Source organism: Triturus cristatus, chromosome 4_1 (assembly GCF_964204655.1).
Source record: "Triturus cristatus chromosome 4_1, aTriCri1.1, whole genome shotgun sequence".
Lineage (NCBI taxonomy): Eukaryota > Metazoa > Chordata > Amphibia > Caudata > Salamandridae > Triturus > Triturus cristatus.
In genome coordinates this window covers 930,777,612-930,803,578 of record NC_140585.1, presented here as the reverse complement: position 1 = coordinate 930,803,578, position 25,967 = coordinate 930,777,612, and the positions used below count along the sequence as shown (strand labels likewise).

The 25,967-nt window shown below is 42.5% G+C and overlaps 1 protein-coding gene across 2 annotated transcripts in view; it reads left to right on the top strand.

The window, feature by feature from the left end:
* Positions 1-25,967, top strand: part of MAPK8IP2 (mitogen-activated protein kinase 8 interacting protein 2) — a 224,732-nt gene that overhangs the window by 172,719 nt on the left and 26,046 nt on the right. For both annotated transcript variants that reach the window (XM_085653776.1, XM_085653775.1), the window contains exons 7-9: positions 7,493-7,665; positions 9,320-9,429; positions 18,989-19,108. In XM_085653776.1, the coding sequence (XP_085509902.1) occupies positions 7,493-7,665; positions 9,320-9,429; positions 18,989-19,108 (403 nt within the window). The remainder of the gene's footprint in view (positions 1-7,492; positions 7,666-9,319; positions 9,430-18,988; positions 19,109-25,967) is intronic.

Genomic DNA, 25,967 nt, shown 5'->3' with positions numbered 1-25,967 from the left:
TAGATTTGTATAGAAATATTTTATTCATTTCTAAATTTTTTTTTTTTTTTTTCTGTTTGTTTATTAGGTTTTTTTGTGTGGGAAATGTAAATAGATGTATAGTAGGCATTGCATTGCAAAGTAATTTTTTTTTTTGTTCTTTGTATGACTTGTAATAAGTCGAATAAAGATATTCTGACTGACTGACTGACTGACTGACACTGTGTCCTACATGAACATCAGAAAAGTTGGGAAGGTTTGTGCCAGCGGCTGGTTTTGTTTATAATAATATGAGCCAAAGGGTTTCTGGAGTATTTCCATTTTTCTGAGTCACAGGCAGCATTCATGACATTGGGAAGGCAGTGCCAAGCAGCCCAGAGCCCTTAGCAATGGTCACGGTTATAAGCTGAGATACTTGTGTAACGAGTTTCAGATAATACGCATCTTTCCTCGATTTTTATGCATATTTCACAGAAAAATTACCAAATTTGACACACTCCTACTAAAGAAACAAGACGTATAAGAAAGTGATTAGTGCGAGGGAGTGAGGAGCACCACTAAACATTTGAATAATCCTGGCTGTGCCCAAATTTACAATCTCGTTTACTGAGACAGAGATAGGAGCCATTTGTTTGCTTTGTCCATAAGTGTACCATGACAGTGAGGAGCAGGGGCAGCACAAGTGCTTGGAGTTCAGACACTCATCTTGTGGTTACTACACACGCGCCATTCAGGGAGAAGGCCTGGTCAGCGCACATCACAGTGCAACATAGATTCTCACTAAGCTGAACTGGTCTTGTATTAATCCTTCAGACACCTGACTGAGCATCCTGTTTCTGATTATTCGAGATTTCAGACTTTAAATGTACCTTGGCTGGTTTGGTAAAGTTCAGGGAGCTTTATTAAACAGCCCGTCATCCTGATCACGTCATACAAGACCACTCATTTTGCTGCGGCACAATGATTGTCTTCAGAAGTATTGTACTGGGCATGAATAGTCACAGCTTGTGTTCCTTTGTATTTTTGGAATATGCACAGTAAAAAATATTTAAAAACACTTAGATTGAGGGGGTTCTACCACCACATTACTAGCTCTCTATTTTGGTTTCCGTGTTGGTTGTCCATGTAGTACGTTTCTGGCCAATGTAGTAGTTGATTTATCCAAAACACTATTTAGCAATGAACATCCAGTCCCTGTTGTGCAAAGGGCTAGTGGATGTGTCCTGCCCGGTATATAATGTGATCATTAGCATTCCATGTTTCACAAACTTTAGCATTAGCAAATAAATTGCCTGGGAAATCCCTTGATAGATCAAGGCGAGGATAAATTACCTTCGAACAGAGTTTAGGGTCCCCTTAAAGTCACTATTCAACAGATTAACATGTCCAGCCATAAACTCAGGATTTTATAGAGAAAAGGGAAATTAACGCATTTGCTGAGCTATCATTTAGTAAACCCCCTAGGCGATCATATTTAGTGGAAGGTAAGTGGAACAGAGCTGGAGAAAACACTGGAGAGTACCCTATACACACATCCAGAATAAAACGCTGGAGATTACCCCTTCAGACATCCAGAATAAAGTGAGATTATCTATCGTTGATAAAATAAGCCTGTTTCGGAAATGAATAGACGTTCACATAGAATGTTCCACTATTGCTCCAAAGGAGGTTACAGATGACAGGTTAGAAGAAATTGGTTTTGCTTATTGGTCACCCCTACAAAAATAAGCTAGCATCAGAAGCAGATGCTGCTTCATTGCAAACAGCCTGCTTGGTTATCAGTATTTAACCTCCAGGGCACCAATTCTCACATTTATATAGTCTTTGTCTGTGGTTCACACCATGTAATCTAACACTGATGTAGTGTTGTGTGTGTTAGAGATAGCAGGACCCATCTAGTCCCTGATGGACTCTGTAGAAGAGTGATGTAAGTGATTGGGTGTGGTTAAGAAAATTCATGATGTAGTACAGGCAGTTAACAGTTACACTCAGAAGAATAAAGACGAGTAGTACCGGGCTCTGTGTGTGATGTGATCATTTATATGTACCCGGGCTGAGGAAGATGCTGCAACTGGCGACGAGATAGGCGATTATGTACACCCCGCAACCCGCAAAACCAAGAGTGCTCTCCCGGGGTGTTTACTGCAGTCCAGCAAACTGCTAGTGCATGCCACATGTGCCTCAGTCAAAGTGAAAAACTGACCATTGGATTATGTGGGGTCAAAGCGCCTCCCCAGCCAGTGCAAGGCCTGTGAAGGAAGAGAAGGTCTTACAGAAAGTTTGCTTGTCGTCGGCTAGAGATTTGTTGGTAAAGTCGAGACAAGGGATACTGTGCAACAGCCTAACACAGAGCCGTCATTAATACAGTACGACAACACTAAAGGCAGCTACAACCACGTACAAAGAAGCGCTAAAGGCAGCCATGGCTGAGTGCAAGGAAACGCTAAAAGTGGAAACATTTCTGACGCTTAGAAATGCTAAAAGCAGTAGAAACTGGCTACAATGCAAAGAGGTGAGAGTGGGGAGGATCCTTACAAGAAACAAAGCTGCCACTCACCGCCAAAGAAGATGGTGCGTCACAACCGGAGCGTGGGACCCAAATGTTAGCGCATCGCTAGTGCTTAACAAAGGTGCCAGTCGGAGTGGGCAGCAGAAGCTCCCAACAGCAGAAAGTTCCACACGTAATGAAGCTACTGCATTTCTAAAATTACCGCCTCCCTTGGATACCACCAAAAAGGCAGAATATTGGCGACAGATTGACTGCCCAGATTGAATCCTTAGATTATTTTATTGATGTGCTGGAAGAAGCAAATGGCAAAAAGATCCTTAAATATGTAAAGAATTTGGCAGGTGAGGGAGTAAAGAAAGTGATAAAGAAAATACCACATGGTGAGGAAGTGACGTATTGTCAAATCAAAGAGGTGTTAAACACCAAGTTCAATGCAATGCCAAATGTTGACTATGAAAGGTATATTTTCAGTCAAGAAAGGCAATAAGATGGTGAAACGATGGATGAGCTTGTAGAAACACTTAATTCGCTCATCAAGCATTGCAAGTTCAATGATAAAGAGGCCATGCATCTCAGGATAACTGATAGTTGTCTCTCCGATTCCTTCTGACAAAAAATGCTGAAAGAGGCACTCAGTTTCGAGTGAGTACTCATGGCTGCTAGAGGAGAAGAAAGAGCTGACAAACGAGCAACTTATATGGAGGCCAGAATGGCCCAAAATGAATTACCACTGAGTATGAAAAGTAAGCCGAAACAGAAGGTAAAAGGCCACAAATTAATGTCTCCAAAGAAAAAGAAGTTGTGTTTTCAATTTGGATTTTCCTATACACATAAAGGTATGTGTCGTGCCTTTGGACAGATATGCGAACGCAGTGGGAAAGAGAACCATTCTGTAACGATTTGAAAAGTGAAGGAAAGATCAAGTGCATTACATTTACAATACAAAATGGATGCCAGAAAGTTCCAGAGACGTTCCAACCACACCCACAAGGCCAAGCGGCAACATCAGATGTCATCAAATTCCTTCTCTAAAAGTTTGTCATTGTCAAGCAACAGTGAGGAAGATGGGTGTGTGATGTCAATGTCGACCACTGGCCAACATGTGCATTTGGATTAGTGTCTTGTAAGGAAGAATGCCTGTCGAAGAGAGATTAACAAGTGCAAGTGCAAAATTCATTTGGAGACTGTCCTAAAATCACACTGAAAGAGAATGGGCGCTCCATTGCAGGTACATTACTATCTCTTTGACTCATCTTGCTTTATTTAGGTATAAAAGACTACGTTTCGGAGTGTCATCAGCTGCAGAACTCTTTCAGAATGTTATGCGCCTCATGATACAGCCAGTCACAAATGCTTTCATTTACGCTGATGACATACTGGTTTTTGGGGCTACACGAAAGGAACATGATAAAGCTCTGACACAAGTGAGTCGTATACTTGTGGATGCAGGTCTCACTCTTAAATGCAGCAAAGTGTTTAGTTTCATAAAACAAAGTTCTTTGGTCATATATTTTCTGTTGGGGGAATGACCCTGGTCCGAATTAAGTACATGCTTTGTTATCCACTTCTACCTTACAAGATGTAACTATGCTGCAATCCTTCCGTGGTATGGCCAGTTACTGTTCAAGGTACATACGTGACTTTGCCACTGTAAGTGCCCTTGTGAGAGACTTAACGAAACTAAATGCTACATTCGATGGTCACATGAATGTGAAAAAAGCTTCAAGAAAATCAAACATGCAATTGAGAATGCTACTGAAATAACATACTTGGATCCGAAAATACAAACAGAGATTGTTGTTGATGTCAGCCCAGTGGGGTTAGGTGCCATACTTGCCCAGCACTATGGACAGTCTAATGCACTAAGAAATATTGACCTCCTCATTGCGGCTTATACTATGAGGAGTTTGTCACAGACAGAACATGCTTATTCAGAACCTGAAAAAAAGAAAGCCTCGCTGCAGTTTGGGCTTGTGAACATTTTCATGTGTTCTTGTATGGAAAGCACTTCACACTTGTCACTGACCACCAAGCATTACTGACCATTTTCTGCTTCCTAAAGCCAAGGGTCCTCCTCTTATTGATTATATGATTTTGCATCGTCCAGGTAAAGATCAAAACCTGGTTGACTACTTCTCATGTGTACCAATACTGTGTCATTGCACTTCTCAAGCGGATGATGCTTATGTTAACTTCATCGTAAAACACAGTAGCCCTGCTGCCTTATCAGTGGAACAAATCATTTTTGCCACAAGCACTGACAGAGAAGTGCTAATGCTCAAAGATATTATTACACATCATTCTTAGAGAAAACATACTTGACCTCTTCATGATGACCTTGAATACAAGAAATTCAAAAATGTGCAGGTAGAACTTTCAGTTACCCCGGAAGGCACTATATTACATGGATCGAGAATTGTTATACCTGAGAACCTGAGACAACAAGTCATTGAACTGGCCCATGAAGGACATTGTGGAGTTATTGGTACTAAACGCCCTCTACAGGATCGAGTGTGGTTCCCTCGTCTTGATGAAAGAGTTGAAAAGAAATTAAGGGCATGTCATTTGTGCAACTGCTTGTCATCCAAAACAACCATGCATCCCTTAAACACGTCTGATCTCTCAATGCATGCATGGGAGAAGATGGCAATTGGTTTCTTTGCACCCCTTGACAATGGTCATCATCTTTGAGTAGCTGTTGATGAATATTTCCATTTTCCCCTTGTGGAAGATCTGTCGTCAACCACTCACAACAGAGTCAATGAGAGACTAAAAAGCATTTTTTCAACCTGGGGTGTTCCTTCGATTTTGAAATATGACAATGGCCCGCCTTTCCATAGTTGGGAATTTAAAGATTTTCTCACTCATCTAAATGTCAAGCATCAGGAAAGAACACCTCTCTGGCCTTAGGCAAATGGTGTCGTCGATCCATTTATGGGCACCCGAAAGAAGACCGTTCAGTGCTGTGCGCTGAAAGAACTTGAACTCAGATCAGTTCTTAACTCTACTCTTCATGCATATAGGTCAAGTCCCCATTCTACCACAGGTGAAAGCACTGCCACTTCAATGTTTGGGAAAGCCATAGGAACCAAATTGCCACAATGGACCACTGAAATATCTATTGACGTTGATAAATTTTGCACTACTGATTTGTCTCACAAACGCAAAATGAAGATCAACGCAGATAGATGTCGCTGTTCTCAGAGTACTGTGTTCAAAAGAGGAGACCAAGCCATTGTCAGGAAGAAATGGAAACGCAAGTCTGATGCTCCTTTTGATGCTGACCCACTGAGGGTTGTGACTAGCAAAGGACACATGGTGACAGGTCATTGTCCTGGAAAGTCAATCACAAGAGATTCTTCTTATTTCAAACACCTGCTTCAAATGTCATTGACTCCAGACGTTCAGAGTGAGACCCTTCCATCTGGGAGTCAGGAGAATCTAAAGACTGCACCTGTGCCTGTGTCACCTGTGACGGACGCGGATGCTTCTCTTATGTCTCCTGTGTCTCCTCAACCTCACACCATGAGATCTGGAAGATTGATTCGAGCACCTCAAAGACTAATTTGAGGAGTTATTATATATTTTGTTTTGTGCTTTTTGTTTAACAAAGTGGGAGATGTAGTATTGTGTGTGTTAGAGATAGTGGGACCCCTCTAACGTAAGTGATTGGGTCTGGTTAAGAAAATGAATGCTGTAGTACAGACAGTAAATGGTTACACTGAAGAAGAATAAAAACATGTAAGACCGAGCTCCATGTGTGGCGTGATCATTTATATGTACCCAGGCTGGGGAGGCCTCTACAACTGACACTTTTGAATATGGATACAAATTATAAAGTGGTTTAAAAATATTCACAGAAGTATTGAGCAATGGCACTTCAGGGAACAGCAGAATTGCATTAGCCTCACTTGATCCCAGCCTAGAACTTATAGGTGGCCCAGTCACTCAGCTGTTTCTCACCCGTCTCCTATCATTTGATAAGGATAAGTGAAAAGAATGTAGGTGGTCAACCATAATGGCAGACCCACTCAGTGGTCTTTTATCTTCAAACGTACAATCAAAAATCCTGAAAGAATGAAACGCCTAAACCAAGTGTTCAGCTAAAAAGGAAAAGGCTGCTTACTGAATGATGCCACATATTATATTCAGCAGGAACACCAGAAAGCACTCTGCAGGCTAGACAGGTTCCCTTCTATGGTTTCTCAAGTAGAGCAGAAACTAAAGACATTCATTCCATATGACCGTTGAGGGGGCTCCATTAGTACATCGGAACATTTCAGACTAACAACAAAAAAACACAGGTCAAAGATGCTGCAGAGGCTGACAGATTTCCCAACACTTTCATCTCTATCTCTTTTTATCACTTGCATTGGCCTCGTCTTCCCTTTTGATATTGTTCCTACATGCCATTGATCTATTTTACCCCCAGTATCTATGTCTCCCTTTTCTGTTTGTGACCTTTTCTCCTTCATTTCATCTCTCATTCTCATTTTCATTGTCCATTTTAATCTCTCTCTCCCTCTCTCTCAAACACACACGCATCCCTACCTTCTGTATCCCAGTCGTTCTCTCATGTTCTCATTCTTTCATTTGTCAGCCTTTCTCGATTAAATGTATCATTCCCTCTGTAGCCTCTCTCCACTATTAGTCTCTTTCCCTCCTTCTCATTGATAGCTGACTCAATCTCCTTTTGACCTTGTTAATGGATCCCATTCCCTCTCACAGTCCTGCTCTCCCCTTACTTGTCTCTTTTTCCTGTACATCTCTATTTCTTCTCTCATTAGTCTCTCTTGCCTCTCACAGTCTTTCTTTCTTCTCATTGGTCTCTATTTCCTGTACATCTCGTTCTTTGCTCCCAATGGTCCCTCTTCCCTCTCACTCTTTCTCCGCTCTCATTGGTCTCTTTTTCCTCTGTATCTGTTTCTCTCATCCTATTGGTCTCTTTTTCCTGTATATCTCCTTCTCTCCTTTTCATTGGTCTCTGTCTCTTTTACCCTTCAGATTCATCCCCCGCCATGAAGATGAGTTGGAGCTTGATGTTGATGATCCAATACTGGTGGAGATTGAAGAAGATGATTACTGGTACAGAGGATACAACATGCGAACGGGGGAGCGGGGGATATTCCCAGCATTCTATGCCCATGAAGTGGTCAGCCCTGTGAAGGAGGTCATTGGTAAGAGGCATCTCCTTTCCATGTTTTGAGATTGATATTACTTAAGTACTAACTTTTGATTGCGAACAGATAGTGATGTCAAGTTTGGACTCAAATGAATTGGAATTTAAAACCCTCTTTAATGGCAAAGTTGGGTTTTAAGTGACAATTCTGAAAAGGCCACTTTTACAAAGTTGACATTTTCTTGTCCTAACAATTCAATGCCTGATGCCACTTTATCTGCTGTCCTAGGAGGCAACGGAGAGATTCATGCCCCAGCTATACACAACCTGGCCGAAACAAAAGTGATGGATAAGAATTGTTTTAATCCTAGGTCTGTTTCAGCCCCATACCAAAGCATAATCTCCTTTTGAGTAAACTGTAAATCAAAGCCAAGACATATTCTGATAACCTGATTCACTTTTTCCCAGAACGCCCCCAATTTTGGGCAAGAAACAAACATATGCAGCATATTTGCGGCCACTAATCCACATTTAGGGCATTTAGTCTTTTCACCACTATCATTCTTAGCTCACCTTGTTATTCTGTCAGAGGTATAGCATAACAGATACAACGTTTAAAAGTTTTGTAGTCTTAAGTTTATGGAGTGTACTGAACCCAATATCGTCTCTAATGAGGCAAGAATTTCCACAGGCACAATAACTTCAAATAAAAGATTGTTCCATTTCAAAGCAAGTTTAGGACTATCATTCATTCTGCATTGGCAAAGACTCTGCTAGATAGAACTTATTATCTGCTTTCCTACGCCTGTTTGTCGATGGTGTGGTTTACCTTTCATTTCATTTACCAGAAGTCCTACTTTGGGATTTATGTCAGCAGAGAAGTAAATGTGGCTTGCGAGTCTAGGAATTTGTATTTCCCATTTGTTCTTTGGGGCTAGAGCAGTCCGGATCATCAGCAGAAAAACACAAATCCCTTCGGCCTGAATCCCACTCTCGTTGGGCAGGTCATCCATCTGATAGGAACAGGTCACGTGAAATAAAACTATGCCCTTCTTTCCATAGGTTAAAAATACAAATTCCTCACTGTGCCCAATTTTGAGCATGTATGGTTTCACTTTGGCCATCCCTAGTAAACACATGTTAGATGACAATGTGACAAAATGGGCTAGATCTCTTGCCTATGCTCACATACTATGCCACACAAAGTCTTTCGATGTTGCGTATCATCCGATCTGCCACATATTCGGGTGGCGCATTGCTGAATACATTTCTGCCACTGAAAATGCCCTTTATCACTCCTTCAGTGAGCCATACTTCCCACTGCACAAGTGCTTACGTGCTAATGTGTTTCCTTCATTTGCTCATCTTTGTTCGATGATGTTATGACTTATTGTAGGATAGGTCTTTTCATTGTCCATTGACTTTCCAGCTAATGTGGATCCACCACAGAAAGGCTGAGAATTGTTTCCCAAGTGTCTAACAATTAGTTTATTACATTGCAAAAATATACCACCCAGAAGATACTGCTCTTTAAAACGTCTGCTATTGAAGTGGTGGCTTGTTAGTTGGGCACTACCAGTGGACAGTCTGTAATACGTCTATGACATTTTAAGAGGGATTTGAGTACAATTTACATTCTTGACCAAGTGAAACCTCCAGAACCCGTCACAGAGAGCCCAGCCGCCACCTTCACTGTGTAATTTCTATTTCAGGACTCAAGAGGAACACTTGCTGGATGGAGAGGTTCACTGTGCAGTTCCTGGGGTCTGTGGAAGTCCCGTGTCATCAAGGCAATGGCATCTTATGTGCAGCCATGCAGAAGGTGAGTGTGCCGCAGGTGCGTCGCCATGCTGCAGGCACGGTGTCATCGCATGTAAAGCAATGAAGAGCTTGAGAGAAGCACCCTTTCTTTTTTATGGAATGACATAAGCCATCATGCAGAAAGTGAGATTGTCAGTCTTAATGCAGCAGTGGAAAGGATTGAAGTAGTATCCTTTGTGTAATCATCAGAAGGTTAGTGTGGCCCCCTATGTCCAGCTGTGCACACGGTAATAGTAGCATCCTGTGTGCAGCCATGAAGTAAGTTTGTCTGATGTCTTCAGCCATGCAGGAGGTGAATCTGCCATCTCGAGTTATGCCATGCAGAAGAGCAATATGGCATTCTATGTTTAGAGATGCAGACGGGAGGAAAGTGTGGCTTCTTGTGTGCCTGCTAGCATAGCACCCTGTGTGCAGCCATGTAGATTCTGAGGTACACTTGGGGCACCAAATTCAAAAGGAGAACGCGTTTCTATGCCACCATCTGTGTGACTTCCTGGAGGCAGCCTTTGAGGTAAGTGCAGCATCCTGTTTGAGGCCAAGCGTGAGTGCATGAGTATGGCTTCTTCTGACTTGCCATGTAGAAGGTTAAGTAAGGTTTCCTTTGTCCAACTATGAAGGTGAATGTGGAATCCCATGTGCAGCCATTCCAAAGTGAGATTGGCATGCTCTGTCCTACTGTGAAGAAGGTAGTGGGGTCCCCTTATCCAGTCATGCAAAAGATGAGTGTGTTGTGTTGTGAGATGCCAGGCATAATGTGAGTGTGTCACGAGTTGTGCTACAATATAGAATGCAAATAGTGCACCCTGAGTGCAGCTATTTAGAAGGGGACTCCACTTCTTGCGTCCTTCACTATAAAGAGTGTGTGGTGTGTAGCCATGCAGAATGGGTATAGCATATTCTGTGTTGCCATGCTCGGTCCACATGGCAATTTTTGTGTCCCCGTCTTGAAGATATGTGTAGCATCTTGTTAGCTGAAACATGTTGGCATTATATGCTCTCCCACGTGACAGCCACACAGAAGATGAGCGTGGCATTCTGAGTTGAGCCATGTAAAATGACAGTTCGGCCTTTTGTTTGTAGCCAGACAGATGAAAGTACTATCCTGTGTTCTCCTATGCAAAAGGTGAGCATGTTGCCCTTTGTGCAGCCATGCACAAGGTGATCTCGCACCCTGTGTGCATCTATGCAACAGATCATACCATTCCGAACGGTGGCACCTATGTGTAGCTATGCAACTAAACATGCCATCCCATGTGCAGCCACGAAGAAACTGAGTGACAAGAACTAAAGAGGGTGAGTGCGACAACCCTCACTTCTGGACTGAGTGAACCCCCGAAGGGTAACAGGCAGATTTACTGAGCCTCTAGACCATGGCGGACAGTGCTGAAACAGGACTGCCAAAACTGGATGATGGATTACTGTGGCTGACCTGTCTGGTAACCCAGTAAAGAAGGTAAGCAACTTGGCCAGAGGAGAGTGGTAACAGCAGGCAAAGAAGTTAGCGGACTATTGAAATCGTAGACTGCGTCAGCCAGGGGACACTAGAGAAAAGCACGGAAATGTATGTAATAAGCAACTGAGATGTCAGGTAGAGAATGGAGCAAGCAGGTAGTGAGAGAAAGGCAAGAACTCTGGGAGGAAGAGAGAGTCTTGAAAATTCAGGAGAGAGGCTGGCGCAGGACAACACTGATTGATGAACTTGGAGATGGAGAATCCAACAGTCAGAGAGCTTCAGGGCCGGAGGAAATTCAGTACAACACACCAATGAAGGTTGAGAACTTTCTTGTATGGGAGCACATCCAGCACAGGTGAAAAGAGTGGTGCAGTTGGCATGCGAAGGGATTAGTGCCCTGAATCAGGCTCACTTCTGCTTGTGCAGTTTTTTTTACTGATTTTCAAGGAAGAAGTTCTCAAAAATTACTTGAAAACAACTGTGTTGCTAATTTCTTGAATTTTCTGTTTGTTTTAGTGGGTTTTGCTCAGAATTGGTCTATTAATTACTTTAGACGGATGTTCAGAGAGTACAGGTTCTGACACCGCAGTTGGCACTCTGTGACAATGACAGGTGAATATGTCATCTTGCGTACATTCATAGAGAAGGATCGTTTGGAATCATCGCAGAATATGGGCCAATATGTAGAAGGTCAATGTGGCATCCTGTGTACAAACAAGCAAGTGGCCATGCTATCCTCCCTCCTGCCCTGTAGACCATTATGGTGATGTCCTTTGGAAAATATGGATAGGGTAAGTGTTGTACCCTAACAGCTCCCATACAAGTTACCTTGAAGAAGGTAGGTGTAACAATCTGACATCGTACCCTAAAATAATCTTGAGCACAGGATTTTTTTGCAGAAAAAACACATGAGTTTACCACACAGTCAAAGCTAGAGTCCCTGATATTTAAGAATAGAGGAAGGCATAATTTTGAGTTGGCATATGTGAGAAAACATGTTTTTGTCTACTCAGGGCCCAGACATCCAAGATGGGCATTAACCACTTGATGAATGAAGCATAATGTTTCTCGGAATATCAAAGCGACAGTATTCGGTGGATTTATGAAAAATGTGCCTTTGGATGGATCTCATTGGTTTCAGAGCAATCCTTCAATGCATATCAATCCGTAGTGAAAATATGTATATACTGCACTACAAAATGAAGCCAGCCTCAAAGCGCTGGTCTGGGTTTGAACGTCCTGTAGCGTTACTGTAGTACATAGATTTTACAGATTATTCTTGAATGTAAGAAGGTTTCGTTCTTTGCGTAAGGAGTCTCAAGGCGCATTCTAGAGACAAGCCCTGAAAGTCCACACTTGTCCCTCACCCATTGTAGTGAGTCTATTAGGGGTAGGGCAGGGAAGAGATGACACCACCACATACATGAATGGAAGTTCCTCACAGGAGCATGACTCATAACTAAGGCGACTAAAATAGTCTGGTACAGCCCATGGAGATATATATTTATGGCCATAGATATTTGTAATGAATTCTAGACCTTCAAAAGCTATTGAGCTCAGGCGACACTATTTTCCCCAAGCCTCAAATGAAGCACGTCCTGGCATTTTGAAACTATGGCACTACACCATCAAATGTACATGAAGATACCAGCCCATAGTTAACTTAAATACATTCAGTTGTTTTACAATGTATATTCATTTTGACTTCCAATGCTTTTTTTTCTAATTTTGTAGTACCAGTATGCCAGCTAATTTTTCCTGCATACAATTTAAATACTAAAGTAAAATTTACTGGAGCTAGGTGTGAGAAAATGAATAATTAGTTGATTAGTTGAAGTGGATGGTACTCCACTAAGTTGTTATGTCCAGTCAGTAATTTATACCTGGGCTCAAGCTCTGGTTATATGTATCGACATCTAATGGTTTTCCCTAGTGATTCTACAATACCTAGGCATGAAAATGGGGCTAAACAGAAAATATGGTATGTTGTGGGAACAGATTTTACATACGTTAGTGCCACAGTGAATACTCAAATTAATCACTGGTATCTTCATACAATTACAAAAAACATGATTTATTTTGTTCATTGGGTGGCGTAATACTGTTCACTGTTGGTGCTGGTACCTGGAGTGTGCATTAAGAAACATCATCAAGAAACATCAAAGTAAACATACGTAACAAAAGAAGGAAAGCAAAATTTGTGTATACAACAAAATGAATGGCGGGGCCAGATCAGACGGCATGTACGGGTCAGGCACTCTGGAGCAGACCTGCACATGCCGTCTGACCCGACCCCAACACACGGAAGACTTTTGGGATCAAAAGGAGTAACAAACGAAGGCTTCCGTTGCGTCCCGACTACGTGTGTCAGCGCACCCTGCAGCTTCCCCATTCTCTTCCAGACCAAAGCAATCTGCACTAGCGGATGTAGGCTTACACCACTCGGAACCCTGACAGCCACACCCATGCCCCCATAGCAGATGAAGACCTTCGCTTCTTCCTCTAGCTTGATCTATTCTTCCCTCAAAGCGCACTCTGCAGTTTCCCCCCCGGAAGTAACTAGGTCGTGCCCAAGCGGACGACCCATGTTTGCCAAGCAAGAACTTCCTTCTTCCAAAGTCCTGAGGAGGCTCACAGTAATGGGTCGACACTTTCTTTTGGAGGAGTCATCTAATCTTAAATACATTAAGTAATGCTATGGACACCCATCTAAAAAACAGAGCATAGAATTGTCCTCTATTTGAAACCACCCAAAGGACTACCTCCCATGTGGACTGTGGAGTAAATAAGGAGAACAGCCACATTGCTCAAACCAAATGGAAGACTGAAGCAAGATTCTAGATGCCACATTCATTTTGTTGTATGCACAAGTTCGGCGATTGCTTTCCTTCTTTTGTCACGTATGTTTACTTTAATGTTTCTTAATGCACACTCCAGGTACCAGTACCAAGAGTGAAGGGTATAACGCAGCTCAGTGAGAAAAAGAAATCATATTTTTTTAAATTATACGAAAATGCCAGTGATTAATTCACTGTATTGTATTGTATTGTATTGTATAAGGAACTTATAGAGCGCAGCTATCACCCAACGGGTATCTTGGCGCTAGTAAGTAAATCCTCATCAAGCGGTGGGGGGGGGAGAAATAGCACAGACTGACAGAGCGGCTCCCGAGTTCATCAAACTCTGGGAAACAGCCATGTTTTAATCTTTTTCCTAAACTGTAGCAGATCATGCATCTGTCTACATTCCAGAGGGATGCTGTTCCAGAGTTTGGCCGCAGCCGAGCTAAACGCTCTTCCTCCTGATCTAGCTCTTTGGGTTTTCGGGACTTTCACCAAGCAGGCGGTGGCAGACCGGAGGCACCTTGATGGAGTATACCATGTTAAGATCCCCTGAAGAGGTCTAGGTCCCAGGCCATGGAGGGCCTTGAAGACCAAACACAGAGACTTAAACTGAACCCACTGCAGTATGGGTAGCCAATGAAGCTCTGCAAGTGCTAATGACCCAGACGAGCGGCGAGGTTTCATCAATGCCAACTTGGCTGCCACAGTTTGGACTCTTTGGTGGCACTCAATCAGAAATTTAGGGGCCTCTAATAATAGGGCATTGCAGTAGTCAAGTCTACTGAGGATGATGCTACCAACGACCAGCGCCCTAGTCGTTTTTGGCAGCAGCGGAAGAATCTTCCTTAGTGCTTTAATCAGGGAAAAACAATTTCCCACCACCTTATTTACCTGCATTTCCATGGTCAGATTCACGTCAAACATCACTCCCAAATTACGTACTGTTCCGACTGGTATTTGAACAGACGTAGCTGGGGGAGGCCAAAAGCTGTGCGGAAAAGGGGGGGGGACCTTCCCCACAGCACAGTATAAGACTTCCGTCTTATCTGAATTAAATTGGAGTGAGTTATTTCTTAACCATTGGGCAGTATCCTGCATGCAGTCATGAAAGGATGCTAAGGAGATCGACTGGTCTCCTTCCAAAGAAAAGAAGAGCTGGGTGTCATCGGCATAGTTTACCACTCTCACACCATGCGCCTTCATAATTCCTATCAAGGGTCTCATATAGATGTTAAAGAGAATAGGGCCAATAGCCGATCCCTGAGGAACGACATGGTGGATGTTGGAAAATTTAGACTGGTACGGAGGAAGGGAAACTGCCTGACTTCTGTCAGAGAGATAGGAACGAAACCACTCCAGAACTGTCCCTGATACCCCAGCTTCTTCCAACCTGGTCAGCAGAATACAGTGATCCACCATGTCGAATGCAGCAGACAGGTCGAGCAAAACAAGAATGCCCGATTGTCCCCTGTCTGCCCGCAGTCGAAGGCCGTCTAACACGGTCACTAAGGCAGTCTCAGTTCCATGGCCAGGTCGAAAGCCAAACTGAACATCATCCAGTCTAGAATTAGATTCCAGGAACTGAGACAAAGAATTACTGGCCAGCCGTTCAATGATTTTAATCGGGTATGGTAAGAGAGAAATTGGTCTGTAATTCCCCGTACATGCCGGATCCAAAGTCGTTTCTTTTAAGAGTGGTGTAACCACTGCCTGTTTCCAACATGCTGGCACCAGACCAGAGGTTAAAGAGCGGTTGCAAATCTGACGCAGAATAGCAAAGAGCTCAGGGCCCAGCTCCTTCCAAATCTTGGAAGGAAGAGGATCTAAAGGAGACCCTGAGGATACACTCATGGCAATTTTATTAAATACTTCCTCCGAGGGAAGCTCAAAAGAACTCAGGGAGGACAGTTGACCTGATTCTACCCTAATATCCCACCCTAAGTCTTGTGTCTCATTGCATTTGAGAGTGGTTCCTTCATTCTGGGAAAAATTATTCTTATTCAGTCCATCGATGATGTTGCTAATTTTCTCCATAAAGAAGGTCGCTAGACTATCACACAGAGCTTGAGTTGGCATCATTTTGGATTGAGTACACTCCGGGACAGTCATATCCTTCACTATTTTAAAGATTGCTCTAGAGTCATTCTTGGAGTTTAGAATGATGTTGGCAAAATATTTAGATTTTGCCAGAATAATTTCCTTCTTATATTCTGCCATAGTGGCCTTCCAAGAAGCCCTGTCCTCATCCAAATAGGACTTCCTCCATTTCCGTTCAGCCTTTCGGCAGGTCAGTTTTAAGATTTTCAAATGATCATTATACCAGCAAGCCGACGGCCTACCATTCTTTTTACAGAATGTACTGTGGCACTAACTTAAGTAAAATGTGTTCCCACAGCATACCATATTTTTAGTTTAACCTCAAGCTCTGGTTATAGCACAGAGCAGACCTGCGTAAGTTACTGAAACAGTTAAATAAAGCGTCAAAAACATAACACAATAAAAATCCCACTCCAGTTTATAAAATAGAGTTACATTTAATTCACAAGATGACAGCAAAATGACCAAAAATCCAAAAGGGGAACCAGCGATATGAATTTTGAAAGATTTAAGGAAAAACAGCACCTAAAAACACAAAGTGTCTATGGTAGTCAATGGTCACAGGACACTGGTACCTACGTGCGATTTCAGGCTGTCTGTGAGGGAAAACAAGTCAGATACATCAAACAGGTTCGACGGGAAAGGTTGTACCTTGGGACTTAGTCTCTTTTGGAAGCCAAAATCCTTCAGCGGAGCAAGGCACCAGGCTGTATCCGAGGACGTTCTCATAAAGTTGGATAGTCACTGAACGAGGTCCCATTGCAGTCATTAGTTTTGGCGGGAAAGCTTCGCCTGTTCAAGACTTTCACATTTATACTTAGCCTCTTTTTTTAAACTTGGAATCCTTCAGCAGGGCAAGGCTGCAGGCTGTGTCTGACAAGGAGCTCCACGAGGCCAGATAAGTTCTCACTGAGGGTCCAGTGAGATGAATTTGCTGCTGTGAAGAAACTCCCATTGGGATAAACCTGTTTACTTAGCCCAGTAAGGTCGCACCCTGGTCAGATAGGCCGGGGAGGTTTCTCCCTGTCCTTCACAGATCTGTAAGCCCAAAACAAATGTCATAATGGTTTCAGGGGGGGTAAGAGTAGGCCCGTTAGACACAGCCAAGGGTCCCACGACCACAGGAACAGCACTTAGGGGTCAAGACTCACTCCAGCAGAGGCCACCAGCAGGATTCAGGTCCAGCCCAGTTTGTACTGGGCAGCTGGGAACTTCCGGTAAAATGCCTCTTGCAGCCAACTTTTTGTAGCCCTGTACCCAGACAGGAAGTTACTCAACTGACCCTTGAAGTCCACTTCTTTATCCTGGATACAAGAGGATTGTACTACTGAATATCAACCTCTAGAATACCGTGGTAAAAGAATATCGAGAACGGAGTATTGAGGGACAAAATATCGAAAGATAAGTACATATAGGGAACTATACATTTGCTATTCCTAACTCCACATCTACATACCATGAAGATATATGTGCCAAATGTGGAGTTAGGTATAGAAAATCTAGACTTACCTGTCTATATTTTTTTCTAGATTTTGTCCTCGATTTTGTGTTTTATTGATATTCTGGAGTGATATTCAGGGTGCTCACCTTACAAGAGGGAGCAGGTCCAATTCTTCATGCTTCTCAGGTCACACAGCAGGTCCATTCCTCTTCTGTTATTCTGCAGGTCTAGAAAGGTTTCTGAAGAGGGTGCCTGGTGATGCAATAATTCTGCATGGCACTAGCTAGTGAGTGAGGGTGTGTCTCCTGGCCCCTCCCTAACCAATGAGGTAAATGTCCCATGGGGTAACAATACCCACTTTTGAAGCAGTTTCATTTTGTCCTACTACAAACAATCCCACAGTGCTTCTTACTCTCAAAATCCAAGATGGAGAAACCCTTCTCCCCATGTGCGGAACCTGTGTACCCACCCTTTTTGCATTTTTCACCCAGAGGAGTGGCCAGGGTAATAAGCTGTGCCCTTATCCTTGGTCATTTCAAACCAGTACTAGGTGTAGCCCTCCCCCACTGGGTTGGTGCCTGCCTGACTGAAAGGACAAAAGCTGGGGCCTTTTCAGGTATCACCTAACATTTCCTTTTGACAGAGAAGGCTCCTTTAAAGTAAATAACGCCTCATCAGAGACTATTAAATCGCTGGGATACTTTTGGAGAGCTATTGCAAATTAGCCTCCAGGAGCTTCAGACAGGAAAAGGGTAACTTTCTAAAAGGTACTTGACCTTTACATTTAATAAGGTGCACCTTTAAACGAGCATTCTTAATTATTAATCCGATTTCACCATTAAGTTGTGTTTTCAACATATATTAAAAAGAGTGGTTTAGTCACATTACCAGCTGGTCCTTTTCCAGAGAGAGCATAATTAACCTTTAATCCTGCTTCCCATTGTTTCTCACCGGGCCAGCCAGCCTTTCTACAGTGAAAATAGCTTTTGGTTGCTAGTCACTGTAAGGACATGTTGACTCTACATTTTTACATGTTCTACTTTTAAATACCATACACTTCTTTTTCAGCTGTGGCCTATTTAGGGGTACTTATTAATTTTTAAAAGGGAGGTTTTCTCCTCTCAAAAGGGGACCTACTGCAGGTTTTAAACTGCAGCTGCCAGGGTGGAGTGGTGGGCCTGGGTCATGCTTGCCTGGTTACACTAGTGGATGGCACACTACTGCTGTCTTCCGTAGGTGACAGTTAACTTTACATGCTAGAGATGTATTTTGGGCACCATATACTGTAGCCTTATAAGAAAGTTAAATAGGCCAATTAGGTGGTAACCAATTTCCACATGTTGTAGGGGTCAGGCCACATGCAGTGGGGCCTGGTTATCAGTGTCCCAGTACACAGAAGCAAGAACACAGCAACATCGACTTTGTGCCCCAGAGGCTTGTACTCCCATTTATAAATCGATTATTCAGAGTTGGATGTACAAGGGAATATTCTCATGGCAGGAAAAATGTGCTATTGGGTAGCTAAGCTTACTCAGCTCCAAAATGAGTGCACTTTTCATCTCCCTCACATACTTTAAGCGTGCGGCGACAGCCTCGCTCTTTCCCTGCCTCTGGCATGAACTAAGCCTCTGTGAGTGCGGTGCTAACCGCATGTGTTTTGGTGCAAGGACTGCCCTCGATTTTTTAACCTCTGACCCTCCTTGTTTGTTTTGTTTTTCTGTTTCAGATTGCCACCACCAGAAAGCTCACAGTTCATCTGCGACCCCCTTCAACCTGCGACTTGGAGATCAGCCTGCAGGGGATCAAACTCATCCTGAATGTTAATGAGTACAGCCGAGACGAGGAGGTAAGAGGGCAGGCTTGGGGCAACAGCAGCCACACTTGAGGACGGTGGAAGAGAGCAATGGGGTATCTTACACCAGTGTGACTCTTTGCACGGCGCATGCAATGCATATGCCTAACTTTTCGTCTGAATGTGAAGTTTATTTAGTGCCAGGAAAGTTGCTTGATTGCCATTAGTATAGCTGAGCTCCGCCATGTTTGTGTGCATGTGACTCGAAAAAAGGTATTGTGGAATGCGTGTAATTGTTCCTGTATGTAATGAGGTAAACATATGTGCAGAAAGAATCACGCGAGTATGTGTGTGTGTGTAAAATCCAGCATAATGCAAAATGTGCATGTCGAAAGTGCACGAATAACCAAGTAGAAACGGATATAGGGGCACGTAGAAAAGAACAAATCACTTAAAGATTCTTATCAAAACTACTTCAAATCTCTAATGTGGACTTCCCAAACTGTTGCCGGTTACCGTCATAACATGTAAACGCTGCGGATGGCTAAGCATGGGTGGCGAATTGCTACTGGGTAAGCTCAACGCTTTATCGTGTCCTCCGTATACCTGGTGTGTCTTCAATTGATGCCTACGGTCTCATGTCTGTTAAGTGAGTGTACAATGCAGTGTTTTCTAGGTATGCTGAGTCTCACTGCTGTATGTTCTAAGACAGTCAATAAAATAAATTTTTTAAAAAAACGACTTCAAATCTCTATAATTAGAACATTGCCTTATTGATTCAAAAAATAGTTATTGCTAAGAATCCATCCAATTCTTATTTAAACTGGCTTTCAAATGACCAGCCAAATCGAAAATTCACTCTACCAAATATATGCTAAGGACAAAATCACAACAATAACTTATTCCATGGAATTGATTGCCAAGCTTAATAATATTTCAAACGTACCACCTTTAGGTCTACTCTCACCCAAGTGATGGCCTGGTCTTAAACAATCTCACCCAAAATCAAAAATGTTCTTCAAAAGCAACGGAGTTTCTGGTGCACCACTAAAAAACTGGAATGCCTCTAACACTTGAATGTAGGACGACGAATAAATAGCCTTTCCAATTTCACCCAACCTCGGTCTCAATATGTTGATAAGCGCCTATAGCTGGTTTGCTTTTAATAGTGTGTGTTTTTAGACTCAAAGCCTGGTTGTCTTTTGCATGTAGCAGTACTAAGTGTGAATGCAGGGGGATTGCATGTGGGTATTTTCGTTTGAGTGTGTGTAAGATATTGAGTATGCTTCTACTAGTAGTCAGGAAGTGCATTCATAATCTAGCCAAGTGGATGTGAGCACATATATGTAGCAGAGATGTATGTGTATTTATAGTTAATAGGTATGGAAGATGGATCACCTGTGATTTTAAACAACCTCATCCCTCCAAGATTCAAAATGACCTATTGTGAAAGAAAAGAGGTAGGATTGCCCTTAACAGGAAGTAGAGTCTGCTGCTGATGAGTGTGTGAGTGAACGTCTTTCTGGATTCAGTGGGAATTCCTCTGAAGGTCTTGCGGAACAGGCGAAGTGTGTGGAAGCAGATGAGGAAACAGCATTGATCTGGTAGTTCATTGTAAGCGAGGAGTCGAGTATGATGTCAAGGTTTAGTGCGTGGTCCGTGGGCGTATGGGGTGTTTCCTAGTGCAGCGGGCCACCAGGAGTCGTACCAAGCTGATGGGGTGGGTCCCAGGATGAGGACTTCAGTCTTGTCTGAGTTGAGTTTGAGGCAGTTGTCTCTCATCCAGGTGGCGACGGCCTTCATCCCATTGTGGAAGTTGTCTGTGGCAGCTGTGGGTTTGTTTGTGAGGGAGAGGATCAGATGGGTGTCATCAGTATAGGAGACTATGTTGAGTCTGTGGTTCCTGACGATGGCTGCGAGTCGGGTCATGTAGATGTTGAAGAGGGAGGGACTCAGGGAGGAGCCCAGGGGCATTCTGCAGCTGATATCTGTGGGTTCTGAGAGGAACGGTGGTAGTCTGACTCACTGTGTTCAACCGGTGAGGAATGAGTGGATCCAGTCCAGGGCTATGTTGCGGATGCCGGCATCATGAAGTCTCGTGATGAGGGTGTGGTGGGAGACGGTGTAGGATGAGGATTGCTGTTTCGCCCTGGTCAAGGAGAAAGCGGATGCCATCGGTGGCAGCGAGGAGGGCGGTCTTGGTGCTGTGGTTGCTTCCGAAGCTGGATTGGGAGATGTCCAGGACGTGGTTGGTGTTGATGGCCTTCCCGATTACCTTGTCTGGGTACGGGTAGCAGGGAGATAGGTCTGAAGTTCTTAAGGTCTTTCGGGTCCGCAGATGGCTTCTTCAGCAGGGGGACATTAGAGCATACACTATGACAGTGTAGCTCCTGAGGCATCCTCTTTCTGCCCACAGTAGACTTAGCAGAGGGGGTGGGTATACAACAGAGGACCCCGGCGACGGAGGACATTCACAACAGCTAGCCCACTTGAGAATTCCCATAGAAGCCCATGTTGACACCAGAACAAGGGCTTCTATGGGAATTCTCAAGGGCATATTATCAAGCCCATTATCGCGATAATTTTAACGCCCTTTCTTGATAATATGCCCCATAGTTACTGCTACAAAGCAACCCGTAGTGCATTTACCTGACAGGTTACTCTTCATTCACAGATGTATTTGACCAAAAACCGATGAGACCCTGCCTCACCACAGGCCATTTGATTTTTGGATTGATTTAATTCCTGATGGCCAAATTCCTAGCAGTAGGGTGTATGCTTTACCTTCAATAGAAAATGAGCACCTCAAAAAATGCTTAGAGGAAAATCTTGCTAATAGGTTTATTCAACCCCTGAGTTCTCCAGCGGCCTCTTCTTTATATTTTGTCCCGGAAGGCAATGGTTGGTTGAGTCCTTGAACAAGTCTACTATTAAGAACCATTAACAGCTCCCACTCAATTCTGTATTATTTGTTCAGGTGAAAACTGCAACAATTTATTCAAAATTAGATCTGAGTGGAGTGGAAAATCTGAACAGGATAGAGGATGCAGATGATTGGAAGACCATGTTTAAGACAATATGGCTTGTAAGAGTATTTGGTCAGACACTTTGGCTTCTGCAATGCACCAGTAGCCATCAAATCTTTTGTTAATGAGGTATTTCAAGAATATCTTGATTTTTTCGTAATCATTTACATTGATGACCTTCTTGTCTGTTCTGACTCAGAAAAAGAACATGGACATCATCTAAAATTGGGCTTGGAAAAATTATGAGAATTGTGAAGTTTACGAAATATTAGTTTAATATCATTTCTGAGGAGGTCTTGGGACTTGTTATGACTTCTTTAGAAGTTCAGAAGATCCAAAAAAGATTTGCGCCATGGGAGACTGGTCAACTCGAAGATCTGTGAAGAACATACAGGTCTTATTAGGTTTTCCTAATCTTTATGAGTGCTTCATCAAACATTTGTCATCTATTGAAGCGCCTATCTCTGTGGAAAGAGGTTTCATTTAAGTGGACTCCCCGGGCCGCCAATGTCTGTACAATTCAGAAAGGAGTGTTCACCATGCCGCCTATCTTCGTCCTCCACAGCTAGAATTACTTTTTGTGGTGAAGGCAGATGCTTCCAATTAGGACACGCAGGCAATCTCGTCTCAACAGCATCCCAAAGCAATGTAGTTACATCGTGCAGCTTTACATTCTCAAAAATTAAGGCCATATGAGAAGAACAACACTGTAGCTGACAATGAGTTATTTGCTATTTGGAAGTCTTCCTAGAACTGAGACACAATTTGTTTGGGACTTCTCATGATACAGTTGTTTCTAAAGATAATCTTAACTTGCAAAACCTCAAATCAGCAAAGACTTCAACTGCTCAACAATTAAGATGGTCTCTGTTTTTGCAGAATATCCTTTTACTATAACTTATCATCCAAGAATATGCAACCAAAAGGCTGATTTGCTCTCAGGATAAGGCACAGAAGAGAAAGTCAAAGAATCTTCAAAAACAGTTATAGCCCCTCAACACTTCATAGCACCAGTCCTTAAAGAAAACCTTAAAGAATTAAATTCTATCACAGAAATCATGAACTGGATTGCAAAGAAGAAAACAGGAAGTTTTCAAAATAGAATTACGTATGAGAAAGCTTTAATTTACTTGTAAACCAAGGAATTACAATCTATAGCACTGTCATGGTGACAGGATCATCCTTTGCCTTGCCATTTAGGAATCACAAAACACTATTGACATTGTTGAGTGGCAATTCTTGTGGTCAACTTTAACAAGAGAGTTAATTGTGCCACACAAGTATTGATGGTAATGTGACGAGATGATGTAAGTGCATATAAGTGTGTCCTTATTTACTGCACAGTGTTAATAAAATGACAAATAAAGTTTAAAAAAACAAAAAGTTTAACAAGAGATGTAGAAGTTTGCATTGCACAGTGTGTCACCTGCACGCTGATTAAAGCAGATAATCAAAAGCCTCATTGGTTGATCATGCCAATGCCAATACCTACTAAACCTCAGGATAGCGTCGCCATAAAATTTGTTGGCGATTTACCATTTGTTCAAAGCTACAACACTTGTTGTTTACTTATCAACTGTTTTAAATTGATGGAGTACAAGATTTACAACCCTTCTATTGCTGTGTAGTAGCATAATTTGTTTATTTATTTACATGGGAATTTTGTGTCCCTTCTAGTTACTTTGTAGCATTGAATAAAAACTGTGGAACAGTTTGTTTTTGGCACCTGTGGTTAAAGGTTTACAACTAAGTAACAGCTCAAAAATCCAAGGATTTCTCTATCTGGAAAGCATCCAGTCTATTTAAAGGCCATCAGCTGATGTACTGATAAGACAATCCAATGAATGTGAATAGGGCCAACCAACAGTAGTGATCATCTCTGTAGAGACTAATTCACATGTATTTGCTGTGAAATGAGATTTAATGTAGCTCACAGGGAGATCTGAACTATCAGGCATATGGGCAGATCATTTCATAACAGGTCTCCTCATGAGCCGTACTGACCAAGGCTGCATTGTAGAATCCGACTGGAGGAAACACCTGCATATGTCACTTCGAGAAGCAGTTGACAAAGAATGGAAATTAAGGTACCAGTGGAGAGAGCTTACTTTATGTCCATATCAGTACTGTGACATTTTACCTAAGGAAAATATTGTTTACATGTCTGTGTTAGAATTAGCTAAGAAGCCTCTGATGGTCCAGATTCTGCTGTCAATCATATTCTAATGCAGCTTTGGACAAGGTAATTAAAACTTCCCGCCTAGCTACCCTTCATTAACGGTGATGGTCACTCTCTCTGCTTATTTTCGGTTGCTTCTACTAACCGAGGAAAAAAGTAAGGATTTGTAAGAGGGAAGCAATGACAAATTGAAGGGCTACAAAGCCTTGTAATATGCCCTGCTTTGACATCTTTCTGGTGACCTTAGTGGCTTTTATATTACCATCTGTGTAGGCTTTGGATCATTGTTAGGATATAAGACTACCGTATCACAAAGTAGTGATACCACACAATAGGAAGTTCATTTGTGATGCATTGTCTGGCTGTGCTGATCCGGAAGGTGGTTCCATGTGTGCTGTGTTCTGGAAGATTTGATCTTGGTTTAGAATACATAAAAATGACATGCTTGCATTCATACTTCAGGGACTGAAGGATGCAATGAAAATGTTCCACTGTATTTTTGGTTGATCCATAGACATAGTTGGATGCTACAGATCAGGGAAGTTGCTTCCCATGGAACATTGGTGCTGCTCAGGAAGGGTCTGCTGGTGGCATAGATGCTTCAGAAGCTGTGACATGAACTGCATGGTTCTTGGACATCGAGAAGATAGTCTCAGACTGCTCCTTTAACATCTGAAACCTTCTACATGTTGTGGATGGGTGAGACGGAAGCCTTCGGGCTCAATGCTAGTGCTCTGAGGTGTAAACGACAGACAGAGCAAGGATAGAAATTTATTTATTGCAGGAAACAAGATACATCCATCAGAGAAGTGGAACCGCTAGAAACTGTCAACATAAGCACACTGACATTCCCATCTTCTGTATAAACCCTTATCAAAAGCATTCTAAGAACACCACAAACCCCTTTGCACAATACTATGGCAAACTTATAGCAAGAATAAAAGTATAAATAAAGTCAGGTACTCTAATAAGGAGTAGGTATTTCCTTGATGCAAAATCAGTGCAAAATCAGTGCATTACATAATTGTGCATTCAATGTGGAGGGCACACATTCATCTTGCCTTGTACCTGTACTCTTGACCCACTGCCCTCCTTATCAAAAGAAAATAGAATGGTTTCTTCTCATAGTGATTCAAGTACTCTTACCAATGTATTCTTGTTCCACAAATTGATGTCAGACAGCTTAACTGTTTGTATACCCACTCTCATGGACTTCAGCAAACCTGAAAATTGTGAGTATGCTTTTTGTGGCTTCCTACCCAGTTTGAGTCTCACCGTCTCACCAACCTCAAAGTCTTGTTTGTTGAACTCTTTTTGCACCTTATATTAATTAGCACTTGTACCTTTTTTCCTTGTCCAGATCAATTGTAATACAGTCCGTGCCTTCCTTTCACACATCTTTTAAAACAAGCGATAGTGTGATACCCACATCTTGTTTTCCACATTCGCTTCCCAATCCTTCCCTTCAGACAGTGCTAGCTTTAAACTCTCTAAACTCTCCTCAAGTACATGGTCTCATCTTTCCACAATACTATTACTTTGATGATAGTAAAAAGATGTCAGAGAAACTTTAATTCCATAGTATTTCAAGAAGCATTCCATTTTATGAGAACCCGACTGAAAACCATTGTTGGTTACTAACGCATCAGGCAGACCTTCCATTTTAAACACTTCACTCAAAAACTTGTTCAACTCCGCTGTAATAACC